Raw genomic sequence first — 14,130 nt, forward strand, 5'->3', positions numbered from 1 at the left:
TTTTTGTTTGTTTGTTTTGTTTTTGTTTTTTTTTTTTTAACTTAATAGTAAGAGGTCCGTTATTGTACAGTGGCATACCAGGGAAATGGAGCCTGGGCTTCACAGTTATTGCTGGACAGCTTTGTGTGATGGGGATTCAACCCACCATACTTTGTAAGATTGTACTTGGGATAGCTGAAATACCAGGCTCTTTCTAAGGAATGAATTGCCAAACAGTGAATCTGACAAAGGTTAATGATTGCTCTGTGGTAGGATAGGTTTTACATTTTCTTATGTATTCTAGTTGGAATTCATTGAAAGCTATTGAGTTACCCTGGATCTACACATGGGTAGTGAGCTAGTTAATATCAGTTATTGGTTTTGGCAGCATTTATTTATAGGCTTACAAAGATTCTTTTAAATTTATAGGATAATATTGTGATTATCTGGGAGCATAAAGGGAGTCATAGTGCTTACAGACATGAAATGCTTCTTCAATTTTTCAAGCTTCAGCCCTAGATTTTAGTCATAAATTCCAGTCTTGTGTTGCCAAGAAAAAAAAGAGGACAAAATCCATTAGGAGCAGTAGGTGAAGTGTTCTAATGGTAGTACCTTCGTGCTTACATAAACCTGCCCCTTTCTACTGCATCACATTTCTAACCATCAGGCTTTAATTTGCCTGTGTCTGACATAAGGAACTTGAGCTTCTTCAGTTTTTCTTAAGTTGTAGGCACATGCTTGCCATTTCTTAAATTCTGGTTTTGGTGAGATAAACAGGTAATCTTTCTGATGTGATTACTGTAACAGCTCTAATTTTCAATCCTCCAGTTACTGGAATCACTATTTAAATTTACTTTAATCTTCCACTCATTTTTATGAAGAGTAATTATCAGAATTGGATATGATATTCCCATTGCTGTTGGTGCACCTCCCATGTTTTATTCAGCCAAGCCTTCAATCATAGTGTCTTACCCAACATCTTCATCGTCTTCTGCATTTTTTTTTTACATCTGTTTTGTCATAGGACAGAATGCTGCATTCTTAAAAGTACTTTTCAATGATGGCTGGACTTTGGCTGTAATAAAACACTTTTTGTTTGCTTTCACATAGACTGTTTTCAAAGAAGTTTATCTTTTTTGCTTACTCACATGAGCTGGGATCTTCTTAGGAGTGTGGGGGTTTTCATTGACTTCTAATAACATTAACTACTTCAGGCCTGGGAACATAGTTTTGTACAAACTAAATAAAATATACACCATTATTAATGATTTTTCAGTTACAGTCATATTACAGGATCTGTGAGTTAGCCAGATTTAATCTCTCTAATGTGTCATGTTGCTTCAGAATTTGTTTAGTTCCCGAATCAGCATGTCATGGAGTAGCCAACTCTAATACATTACAGAGCATTTAGTAAATTGCATCAACATTATCACTTAAAAAATTATTCCATTGTTTTCTCCAGGATTGATAGCACAGAAAGCAGGTTTATGATTTGTTTAGTGGTACTTTGGAAAATACTCATGGGGAACTGGCATTTTTCCAATCTTCTGCAGTTTCCCAGTTTTTCAAAGCCTTATTAAAAATTGATATTAAATGGGCAAGCTTTTCAGCTTTCCCAGTGTGGAACAGTCCCTTGAGAACAGGTTGCATAGCCAGCATCTGTGAAGGGGGAGACCTCTGCTCTGCAGCTTAGGAGAGTTAAATTACTCATCCCTGCCCCCAAGTTAGGAAACAGAGGCTGATGCAAAGGTGACTTTCACGAAATCTTGTTGCCAGTGAGCACTCAGCCCCCTGGTGTGACCACAAACAGCCAGGCACCCTAGGTAGCTCCCTTCTAAACAGAAGAACACAAAAAGATCTGAAAAGTGCAAAATAAAGATTACTGTTTGTGGGACTGGCCAAAAGAGAGTGAAACCCAGCCCTTAACAGCTGCTGAAGAGAAAGGATGTCAAATTCATATTCTGCCTCTTCCTGTTGCAGCTGCAGCCCGTTCCTTCTCTCCAGGCTTGCAGCCTTGGTTCCTGTGCATCTGTTGTGCCTTCAGCTTCATGCTCACTGAGATGGAAAGTGCTCAAGTGGCGGCCCTGTCACGTAGCATGCTCTGAGTTATGTAATCAAGTACTTCATGGGGTTTAAAACTACCAGTGCAGAGAAGAGGAAGCACTAAATGAAATGCCTGTGGAGGACAACAATGAATTAGGTCATCTATTAAATTTTTCATCTCTTCAGTCTGTTCAAGCCCAGCAGCATCAGAAGCAGGGTAAGTCTGAGAATTCAGAATCTTAAAATGAGAAAGTAATGGATGAAGAGCCCATTATGAAACAGATACACAAGGAAGTGGGGGGATTTCCTCCTTTTTTTTCCTTTTCAAATGCAGCAGAAGGACTTTTTTCGCCAAACTGATTATGTGTCCACCTTGGGTTTATCAACCTCCTTGCATATCAAGCTGAACATTAATCATTTGCCAAAAGGAAACTATTTCATACCAGGGTGGATAATGCAGCATGAATGAAAGATATTTGACAGTCTCATGTAACTCGGAAAGAAGCAAAGTGATTGTATTTAATATAGGATTAAATCAGACCACAAGAAGAGTCTCATCCTAAATCTTCTCTCCCCTTCCACATTGTATGAGTGGTATAATCAAAATTTAAATGACTGTACATGGTACAGCTCCCTTCCTATCACTGGAGGTTAGCTGACTCATAGCAGCAGAAAGTAAAATCCTTGTGCTTTATAGTAGGTTTGCTCCTTTTAGTGATTTCCTCTTGTTTTCAGTGGTTTGAGTTTTTTTCAGGCCACCATTCCACTATTTGACAGCCTAATAGATATTGATGAGAGGGTGATAATAATATTCTACTACCTGCCTCCTCTTCCTTCACTTTTCATCCTATTGTCCCCTTGCTCAAACTTTTTATCAGCATTTGAACAGGGTAAAGGAGAAATTATTTGTCATACTCTTAGCCTGTTACTGAGATGCAGAACAGGGAGAAAAAAGGTTTGTTTCTAGCTTATGACTAAAAATAAACTAGATGTGTGGTAATTTCTGTCACCTGCATTTAACAGAGTGCCTTTATTTGTGTTTCTGCCTATCTGTCACTGGGATGCTTGATGCAATTTGGGTTGCGTGGAGTAAATCTGAGCTGGTGGGATGAGCAGCACAAGGCTGAGGAAAGATGCATGAAAACAGACCACAGATGGGCGAGATGAACAGGATCCCTGGGCTGTGACTGAGGAGGCAGGTCTCTTTAATGGCTCTTAGCAACGCCTCTGCTCTGACCCTCCTCATATGTGAGGAAAATCAAATCAATACACTGCTCTTCAAACCACAATGCTGCAGCAGCAGCAGGGCATTGTGGCAGCCTTTGTCTCTTAAATTCATCTTCGCTTTTCAGTGTGCTGATCTCTGAATATCCATCCTTGCATCTCTGCTGAGGAAGACTCTGACTGCATCTTTAATCGGATTGCTTGAGCTCCCATGCACAACCTTCTTCTTATTAGCAAGTATTAGGTAGGCAATTTTAAAGTGCTTTTGGATTTGCAGGCAAATCAGCTGTACAGCAATCAGCTGTAACGTTGATCTTACAACCCTATTGTATTCTCTGTAAACATAGCAGAAGCCTCTCTTTAAAATTTACTGTGTTTTAAATCATATTTTTCTTTTGTTTTTGTGGTTGGGCAGGGGGGACTGCTGTTTTTTCCTTCCTTTTAAAAAAGATGTAGCTGATTTGTGCTTTTGGAAAAGGATATTCCCTTGTTGATCCCTCCCCTGTTCTGTGGAGCTATAACTTGGTGCCATACAATTACTTGCACTGTTGATGAACTTCTGTTCAACTGTCTAATGTTTAGCACAGGCTTCTTACTCTTTTATCCTTTAATTTTCCTGTGTATACTTCAAAGGTGTGGACTGGGACTCTGCCCACTAAGTAAGTTCTCCTTTGTTTCCAGAGATGGCTAACAGAGGACCAAGCTATGGCTTAAGCCGAGAAGTTCAGGAAAAGATTGAACAGAAATATGACGCAGAATTAGAGTCTAGGCTGGTGAACTGGATTATTGTACAGTGTGGAGAACAGATAGAGCACCCTCCTCCTGGAAGACAACATTTTCAGACCTGGTTAATGGATGGAACAGTGAGTGCTTTGTCCAATTGCACACTTTCATGTTTTTATATGCACAGTCCTCCTGTGCTCTGTCTCCATTTAAATTGATCAGAGCTCATGGTCAGTGCAGAAATATATGTCTTAGTATCTGATTTATTTCCTTTTGACCAAGAGTCTTAATCTCAGAAGATAAATTATCCTACTAGTGCACTGAGATCAGTACAATATTTATGATTCTTATGAGTCATGCATGTTTTATATATAAGTATGACTCATTCCTTCAGCATTTTTTCTCATGCAGTTAAATGAGATCTTTTTTTAAAATGAGATGCATGCTTTTATTTTAAAGAAATATTCAGTGTTGACAAGGAAAGGCGAAGAGATATAGAAAATTTGAAGGATAGGATTGTGTCATAACTGTCTTCTTGGGAATAATTCTGTAGCTAAAATATTGTATTCCATTCGTTTATTGAACAACAGCCAGATGCTGCTGTTTGCAGTGGCTGTAAGACTGTGCTAATCATTGAATCTCTGCCAAAGTGACTTTAACAACATTTCAATTGACATTGCTTATTTTTTGGTTTGGCCATGAGGCTTCTTCTCTGTTAGTTGTTATATAACCTCTACCAGTGATTGCTTTGTTGTTTCTAGCAGATTAGGATTTCTATGGTTAGGCTTTTGCCTCAGTTAATGAAAGCTTGAATGCTTTCCTAATATACTTTGATTATTATCAATTCACTTTTTTGTTTTTAACTGTAGAAATTATGTCCCTGACAGAAACTGGACAGGTCAAAAGCATTATGCAGTATAATTTCATGTGCAGAAATTGCCTTCTAGTTTGGTGCCTGCTTAATAATTTTGTTTCTGTCTTTATCTCTTAGCTGTTATGCAAGTTAATAAACAGTTTGTATCCAAAGGGAAATGAGCCTATTGCAAAGATCTCTGAATCAAAAATGGCTTTCAAGCAGATGGAACAAATATCTCAGTTTTTAAAAGCTGCTGAAATCTACGGAGTAAGAACAACAGATATTTTTCAGACAGTGGATTTATGGGAAGGTAAAAATAATAAACTGAAAGTCAGTTTACAGTCTTCATTTTACTTTGCTTTGATGTGCATTTTGTCTAGGCATATTCTCTAATGTAATTATCTTTTGTTTCTGTTTGCCTTACCTCGTTACCATGTTCTCCCAGCGCTGCATTATTTCCTCTGAGGGATTTATATTACCCTGAGGGCATAACAGAACCTTTCCAAGCTCATGTGTTATCCAAAACCCCATCATTCTGATAGAAATTCACAGGCCTAATAAAACAACTGTTCCCTCTGCTAATTATTTCAAAGTAAATAACTCCTAATAAGAACATGGAAAACCCTGATTTTCTGATGACAAAATTTTATTGCAGTCTTCAAATTATAAGCAAAGCTTAAATTGGAGCTAAGAAATTCATTCCCAGGAGCATATATGCCTCTGTGAAGCTTATGGGGGTTTATTTATGACTAGTGAGAAACAAATCTCACTGCTTAATGCTGTGTTAGCTGACCTTCTCTCTCTAAGGAGGCGGTCTTTTAGGAGAGGTCACCATGGCAACAGCAAAAAACTCAGGGTGCTCCTGCGGTTTTACAGTAAGGCAGGTGAAGCCTGTCTCCATCCCAGGCTCGAAATGGAAACTGCTTGTTCTAGTTGCTGAAGAGCTGAGTCATTTGTGTATTCATGGGGCTGGTTTTGCCCACTTCTGTGGTGGTACATCCCATCCTGGTGCTCTAACCAAACACGCTGTATATCCTGCATCTCCCTGGACAAGGTGATGCAATGCTTTGGCTGAGGGCTCAGAGCAAAGACAGCTGCAGAGCAGTGAAAGGCACACATGAAAGGGCCAAAAATCTTCCATGAGAATCAAACAGTGGAAAGAGGACAACAATCCACTGAGAAAGCTGGCCAGCATAGTTTGTGTAGGAGTACACATCAAGAGAAAAAAGTGGGGTGTGTTTTCACAGACAGTGGGAATATATGTAGAAGAGATCACTAGTCTAAATAACAGCTGGAGAAATGAAAGACTAGGGAGCTCTACATGAGTGGCTTAGAGGGAAAGGACATACTGACAGCTGGAGTTACTGGGATCTGTAAATGTCTCAGAGTGCCAGATTTGCTTGACAAATCCTTTGGCACAAGGTCAGGATTGTTTCTTCCAGTTCAGTCTTTAGTGTTTTATGCAATCTATCTTTACATGTCTTAAATGAAGGGATTTTCACTTCCCTGAAGTAGCACCTTCCCACCCCTCAGCCTAGCAGACTGTTGAGAGAGAAGCTCCATCTAACTTGTAAGGGATGATAATCGCTCATTTCAGATGTTTTTCTTTACAGTCTTTTGCAAATCATAATGGCTTCCCACCATGCATGTGAAAATACAGTACATTGCTCCTTACCAGGAAAAGGACTTGCTTTGAAGACATAATGCTCTCAATGCTAGTGGCTGTCTCCTAATTTCCTTTCACTCACCACCTTTTCTCAACAGACATCAGGTGAAAAGATAGTAACTTCTAGAGGACAGGAAGTCAAAACACAACTTGCAACCTAGGAGGAAGACATACAAGGCTTTTCTTCACTGTTATTTTAAGACTTCCCAAAGTTAATCTGTGACTCCTCACTTTCCGACTCCCTTTTCATCCTTCCTGCTGCTCATTTCAGTGCTGGGATGAAACAGTATGTCTCTCCAGCAGTGAGAGCTCTTTGTGTCTCACTGTAACTCTGACCTCTGGCATCTGTGCTGCTTCAGGGCTGAATTGTCTGAACAGGAATGCCTCTAGCTGGGCAGAAAGGACAGTCTCTATTTCACTGTTTCATAATTGCAGTACTCCTACACTTCACACCATAATCTCTTTAGAAAGAGAGATGTCATTGTATGTTTATAGGGAAAGAAAAGTGTGTGACTGAGAAACAGCTGTCCCCTGGCACTAAGTGTTTTTCGTGAGCTTTTGCTTTGAAATTCTTAGCAATGATTAATGAAAATGTTTAAGGGTATGATCTGCTGTTGGCTGTTTCAAACTCACTCAGTCCATCTGTTGCACTTTTCTTCATCTCTTTGGCTTCTTGATCCAGGGAAAGTATCACCTCTCTTTTGGCCCCTTCTTACACAAATGTACTGTACTGAGCAGCTTTTCCTGATCCATACCCAAGACATGTTCACTGCCTTTTACAGAGCCCTCCTTGATATATTTCCAGGCAGGCAAGAGGCAGCTGAACCACTGGGTATTTGTTCAACATTTACAAGAAAAAATTTCAGGAGTATTCTGCAGAGCAGTTCTCCATCTTTGTGTTTGAACCTTCTCCTTTCTGGACCTGGAGAGGAGCTCCTTCCAGATAGGTTTCGCCTAAAGAGAAAGGCTTAGCACAAGAAGTGAGCAGAGACCCCTTCCCCCTTGTTTTAAAAACAGTGCCAAGTTCCTCTATCAAGCTGCGCTATTCAAAGCACCCTGCAGAGGACACCGAGATGCAAGAGTGTCATCAGTGTGGGTCCCTGAAGAGAGGCTGAAGCTGTGGGCCAGGAGGGCAGCCCACATGGCTGTCAATAAACAAGTACTGGAGCTGAGGGAAGGTACTGACTACAATTTGCTGCAATACCAGAGTCAAACCCAGCTTCAGGGAAGGCATCTGATCCGTTCTGTAAGGTGATTGCACTGGAAATTTAATTTTTTTTTTTTAAATGCTGTTCATCAAGCCCTTTGTATCCTTTGCTGGAGGAGGGCAAGTGACACGAGACCTCTTGGATTCAGGTCTTCCCTCACCCACAGCACTCCTCATATGCAGCAAGGAGACTCTGAAGAGCAGAGCCGTGGCTTTGGTTTGTCACGTGTCATTCAGCTCCCACTCACTCAGTTTTCCCCTGCAGCATCTCCCACTTGTCACTGACAAATAAAGCAGAGCTGAGCACAGAGTGTGGGGGGGCTGCCAGATGGCTCTACAGGGCTGATCATCATATTTCACTGCCTGTTCATTTTGCTTTTTTCCTTCTCTTGCTGTCATTATTCAGCTTTTAAATCCTTCTCCACATCTCTTTTCATCCCAGGCAGTCACTGCTCTCCTGTTATACTGGAAGCATCCCAAGGACGTTGTATGTGGCATCTGTTCCAGCATATGGTACATCTGCTGCCCCGGGAGCTCTCAGGGCTCCTGCCTCATGTTGCTCCTGCGGATGTGCGCGGGGGGATGTCGGCTCTGCAGCTGCCCTCCCCAGCAAGGACCCCTCTCATGCAGTTCACCTTAAATACAGTAAAATACATCCATTCTGGAGAGCTGACAATTCATTTCATGAGCAAATGGTCCCCTGCAGATAGGATTTTTATAAAATTTAGTAGTCTGTATGACAGCCACAGTTGGAAGCTGATAGATGTTTTCAGGTTTAGTATGCTGTCCTCACTTCAGCCACTGTGTTACAGAGCCCTGGACTGCATCTGCCTGTAATCAGGGTGATGCACTACATAAACACAGAGTGTGCAGTGCTCCCTTCCCTCTGCACTCCAGCTTATCTACAGTGATGCTCATTAATATTGGTCCACTGGAGGTATTTCTGAATTCTGTTACCATCGTGCCTCTGGTGTCTCCTTTTTTCTGAATTCCTTGTTTTCACATGTGAAGAGCCAGAATCAGATCTGTCAACTTTAGGAAAGAGGAAGAACTGCAGTGAAAGAGGAGAGGGAAGTAATAGAAATGCTTATGGAAGGATTCCATAAGGGAAAAGCAAAAGGCAGATTTACAATAACTTACCACCTCGCACAATTGGAAATACCTGCTGCAACTTATTTTTGATAGAAAGTATTCCAAAAGGTAGCATGTCTGGATTGGGTAATGAGTTATGTAACTTTTAGTTGGTTAAAGCTGAGACAAGCCCTGACTTTCTGAACTGAGGAATGAAGTAACATAGCATAGGGAGAACATGGAAAAATAGTGGACCAAATGAGAGAAATTAAAGGTATGAAACTGAATAACATCACGGTAAGTAGGAAGGTTTAGGAAGGTGCTTTGATGGTTAATTTGGGCAGGACTGATAGAATTTATCTGCACAGGAGCTCCCAGAACTGCTGTGAGCTCTGTTAGAACAGGGATCAAACTGACTCTGGATAAACTGAGACACAGCATTGTTATTTAACATACAATTCTCTTTCAGCCATGTTTTACTGAGTATATTACCATTATGTGTATACCAAAATAATCTCTTCTTAGGAGAAAATTTTGTCAAAGGGATTCTATAGACTTAAAATGGTATGGAAGAAGGCATTAAAATAATCAAAGGCCTGGAAACCTAGAAATGTCTGAAAAATTAAGTTTTGTTTTAACTCTATCCCTTTGTTGACTTTTAATAAGCTCTTGCATGTCTGTACTTCCATTTCAGCAATGGTAAAATAGCATTTATAATTCTATTAATGCACATCTTCAGGGACCTGGTGGAGTTAGTTAATACATGAGATAAAACTGGTTTTCAGTGTGCCAAGCTATTTGTTGTGCAAGGATTTCCTACATTAATTTCACTGTCTGGCTTTCTAGGGAAGGACATGGCAGCAGTGCAGAGAACCTTAATGGCTTTGGGCAGTCTGGCAGTCACCAAGGATGATGGCTGCTACAAAGGAGATCCATCCTGGTTCCACAGGTAAAGGCCAGAGCTCAGCTGCTCAGAGCTGTCTTTCCTGGGAAGCTGGTAATATCAACTGCCTTTAGGCTTTAAGGAAATTTATTGGGAAAGGAAGGGAAGAATATTTCCCAAGTTTCCTTGTAATTGGGAGGTTTTCCTCTCTGGAGGCTAGAGAAGGGAAGCAGGAAAAGTATACATTTGTCATCAGGTTTGCTCTCTCACATCAGATAGCAGACAGAAAGACTAAGGAAGACAAGGCTGTTAAGGAGTCTGTGAACCCCCAAGTAGCAACCCCTTCATGGAGCAAAGAGAAGGCATGAAGTCTCTTTACTTTTCTCACCAAAGCAAAAATTATTTAATTTCCTAGGCTTCTTTATTCTTGGGGAGCACCGCTTATCTGTGAAGAATTCTCTGTCTTGGCAAAGCTGTTGATTTGTTCTGAAATTCCATTTGTTTTGGCTAGGGAGGCTGTAAAGCAGGGACAGGAAGAAAAGAAAATCCTCCCGCAGTTACTCTCCTGCCCTGGAGGCATATTATTGACATGAGTTTCTGCCATCCAAGAGTATTTCTTACAGAGAAATGTCAAAGGCAGGTTAGCAAAAAGAGTTCTGACTCCTTGTCTTTTCTTTGCTTGAATTTTCTGATGTCTAGGTGAGGCTCAGCAAAAATAAAGCAAACTTCACTTTGTTTGTCTTAAACCCTGAGCTGGTTAAACTGAATCTGAGATTTGAATTTTAGATGAATAAATGCAAACTCCTATGCATTGTTTTTATGAAATCAGGTTACATTAACTTAATACGCTGCACAAATAGATTTATATGTATGGAATATAATTAGGTTTAAAATTGATTTCAAATCCAGTTACATTCTTTAATATAAACCAGACATGAAATCACTATGGCCCAGACAGACTTACATGTTTTAGGTAACTAAAACAAAGTCCCACATGGAAAAATTATTTTTCATCTGGACTCTTAATTGTGGGTGGAAACAGTTTTTGTTGGCATGGATGAAGATGTGATCACCTCCCTTTTCTTCTAGCTGTCTGTCCAGCCCATACTACTTGGATAGCCAACCCATATCCATTGCAGTCCCTGTGAAATACCATGTTGCAGTCGCTGCCTTAAGGAAAGCTGGTGTTACAGCATGTTGCCAGTCAGCTGTTTTCTGAGTAGCTTCCCTATCCCTTCAGGCAGACCAAACCCTCTCACTGCCATCCAGTGTTACTCATAATTCAGGGCTTTCAGGCTGATTCTTAATTGCCTTAATTTGAACTGAGAGACCAGTATCAAACAGCGTAAGAGTATCCATGCAGGGATCTACAGTGATTAGGATAATGCCACACTTGAGCTAAGCCATTGCCAGTGTCTTACATTCCCAGTGCCATCAGACTGATGTCCTTGTCCTTGTGTAGCAAGATTCATGGATCCAGAGCTGTTTCTTATCCTGTGGCTTGGCAAGCACAAGCACTAGTGTAAAGTTGGCACAAAAATTAGACAGATCTGGTGGGCTCAGTTTTGGGTAAGAGTGATGCCAGACAGGCCAAACAGAACTTGACATAGTGTGAGACATGGCGGGTGAGTAGACTTGCCTTCATCTCTTTTCTTAGCCTCAGTTAAGGCTGTTTCCGCTCACCTAAAAACAAATCTTGCACATATTATCTCTAAGACCATTATATACTAAATGTGGGGCTTGTGATGGTAAAGATAATACTATATGAGCCAAGCCATATATGTAATCAATTTCTATTAGCCTATCCAGGCTATCCTTTGGTCTCTCCTTTTATTTCTTCTTTGCAGTTCTATTTTTTTCCCTGTTTAATTACTTTTTTACTTTCTGTGGAAGTACTCATCAACATAGCAAAAAATTCTAGGAGGAAAGAGAAAAGGACAGTAGAATGCTTTCCTGTTTTTTAAATTAAAATAGAGGCAGACACAGTGAACCTGAGATTCAATTAGGTAATAGGATTTGTTCTAAAAACTTCCTCTCATGGAGATCCTGGCAGTAGTTTGCTGCCTGTGTAAGTGTTCTGGAAAAGAAATTAAGCAGTGGTGAGAGGGGCCTGCTTTCTGAGGCACTGCAGTCCTGTGTGCCTCCCCCAAGACAGTGAGTTTTCTGGCAAGAGTTGTGGGATCTGAGAGCCTGTGGTGGGCCTCTATAAGCCCTCTTACTAGTCTATACTTCACCACTTGAGGACTCAGTCTGGAAAATGACTGGTCAGTCCTGGTGTTCTGTGGATCTTTCTCCCCCTTCCACTTCGCTGGACTTTCACATGGACATGAGTTAGTCTCCTGCAATTTCCTGAACACTCTGAGCTTAGCAGAGCATTTAAGTGCTTTTTTGGACTTGAGCCAGGGTTGTCAGCACAGTGCAGGATCTGACCCTCACAGAGAGAATCATGTTGATGGTTTTCAATCACAGCAGGTACCTAACCTAGTAGTCTCATCTAGTGGAGAGGAAGAAAAGGGGAACTGTAACTCGATGTTACATTGCTGTGTAACCTGTAACCTGATCACAGGACAAACAGACACAGCAGGGAAATAGATTCTACCCACATGGGAGTAGGGTCTGGTAGATGGAAAGCCTCCCTCAGTCTGGGACTCTGCTAATTCATGTGGCTCATTTGATGACAACAGACTGATCCTTCTCCATCGTAAATTGCTTGTTTTCCCCACCTAGAAGAAATGAAAGATGAATCCAAGATGAACAGTTTCCTGTGAGGCAGCAGATCGCAAACTTTTCTCCTTCTTCTTAGCTGCCATTTTGGCCTTCAGTGCTATTTTCAGGGAGAAAAAGGCTCCTTTTATGCTCCAACAAAGGTTCATTGATCCAAAGGGCTTTTGAGACCGGAGACACTGAACAAAAGTGATCAGTATGTTTTGACAGAAGATAAAGGACTGTCATACAGTTAAGACACAGGTGCAAAAGACAAAGCCTATTGCTTAGAGGTGAGAGATCTGGCAACAAAGCAAACATTCTGTCCTGCAGACAACCAATGTCCCCTCTGCAAAAATGAGCAAGTCTCTTCTCTGACCCACTGCTGCTCTGGGTACACTCAGCTTTTATTTACTCCACTGAGTTAAATTATACTGGTTTTTACTGTTGCTCTAGATGGGTAGACTGCTCTAGATGGGTATCAACTTGTAGTACAGCACAGGTAAGTGTCTCATGGATCAGATCCCAGGGATTGCAGCTGTTAAGAGCTATAGGGGTCAACACAAATTAACCCTTTTTTGTGTTTTATATGCAACACTGCAAATAGTTTACCTCTCACAGCTTCTGGGGAAGTCCCCTGGGGTTCTGCAATAACAGGGACATTGAAGGTCTAAAGTATTGTAGGTTTGACTAGAGCATCACTTCTATCTGCAGGAAAGCAATTAGCCCAGCCAGTATTGTCCAGCACATGGGATGGTGCAAATGACTTATTGCATTACAAGGGATATGAGCCAATTTCAGATTGATTTTCATTATCATGATCCCTGTGTGATTTCATGATCATACATAGAATGTTGCTTATTTTTTGTGTATCTGGACAGGAAAGCACAGCAGAATCGACGAGGATTTTCAGAAGAGCAGCTTCGGCAGGGACAGAACGTAATAGGCCTTCAGATGGGCAGCAACAAAGGAGCATCACAGTCGGGTATGACAGGCTATGGGATGCCAAGGCAGATTATCTAAAAGCATCTCTGTCTGTGGAGAAAACACTCTTTCTGCAGCATGGTCTGTCAAGAAAAAAAAAAAGAAAAAAGAAAAAATGCTTACTAGTTCCCTTTCTGCCTGGTTTTTAATAGTGCTCTCTAAGGTTTGGGGTATTTTTGGTTTGGTTTCTTTTCTTTGCAGCTGCAAGAGTTCGCCTAGGAACTTGGGTTTTTGTGGTGGTGTGTGTCAGATCACAGCACGTGCGCACTGCTGCCTCCTACTTTTCACTTCTGAACTATGCAAAGACAATTATTCTGTATTTATTTGCAAAGTGTTATCTTCCATATTTGTCTCACACTGCACTTGCATTTCAACCAGTAACCTCATTCTTCAATTCAGTGATGACATTGTTTGACTGAAGAATAAAGACAAAATAAAGATGTCTCAAATACTCATTATTTAAAAGAGGTAAAAGCCAAAACCAACAACCACATGGTACAGTGCAGATGAGTTAAATATTTTCAATGGTCAGTCTCTCTTATCTCTAACCCAGAGCACTCTCTGAGTGACTCCCCGCTATAATGTTTACAGTCTGCATTACATGTTCAATTTAGTGTTTGTCTAAAGGCACACCTAAAGTATTTTCCTAAAAAGAAGAAAATATTTATTATCCACAGAGTCTGATTCATGTAGTTCCAGCCAATTTAGCTCAGATTTTTCTTGACCTAGTGTGCTGAGTCATCTGCAGCCCACAAACTTGTGAAGCAAGCTAAAATCAGTTTTATAGGGAA

At 40.8% G+C, this 14,130-nt stretch overlaps 1 protein-coding gene across 2 annotated transcripts; it reads left to right on the top strand.

The window, feature by feature from the left end:
* The first annotated feature begins 2,088 nt into the window (after positions 1-2,088).
* Positions 2,089-13,782, top strand: TAGLN3 (transgelin 3). 2 transcript variants are annotated; one of them, XM_053934375.1, is made up of 6 exons: positions 2,089-2,239; positions 3,375-3,490; positions 3,928-4,109; positions 4,961-5,135; positions 9,616-9,718; positions 13,237-13,782. In XM_053934375.1, exons 3-6 carry the CDS (start codon positions 3,930-3,932, stop codon positions 13,376-13,378), a joined length of 600 nt encoding a protein of 199 aa, XP_053790350.1. In that variant the 5' UTR covers positions 2,089-2,239; positions 3,375-3,490; positions 3,928-3,929; the 3' UTR covers positions 13,379-13,782. The 2 variants fall into 2 exon arrangements, with proteins under 2 accessions (XP_053790350.1, XP_053790349.1); XM_053934374.1 differs by lacking the exon at positions 2,089-2,239 and having other exon boundaries at positions 3,278-3,490.
* The last annotated feature ends 348 nt before the right edge of the window (positions 13,783-14,130 follow it).

The sequence above is a fragment of the Vidua chalybeata genome, chromosome 2 (genome assembly GCF_026979565.1).
Source record: "Vidua chalybeata isolate OUT-0048 chromosome 2, bVidCha1 merged haplotype, whole genome shotgun sequence".
Taxonomy (NCBI): Eukaryota; Metazoa; Chordata; class Aves; order Passeriformes; family Viduidae; genus Vidua; species Vidua chalybeata.

Excerpts from the sequence above, each read along its gene's own strand:
- TAGLN3 (XM_053934375.1), top strand. The coding sequence starts at position 3,930 with ATGGCTAACAGAGGACCAAGCTATGGCTTAAGCCGAGAAGTTCAGGAA. Across the intron at positions 5,136-9,615 it reads GACAGTGGATTTATGGGAAG|GGAAGGACATGGCAGCAGTG; the intron begins GTAAAAATAATA and ends CTGGCTTTCTAG. Across the intron at positions 9,719-13,236 it reads GATCCATCCTGGTTCCACAG|GAAAGCACAGCAGAATCGAC; the intron begins GTAAAGGCCAGA and ends GTATCTGGACAG.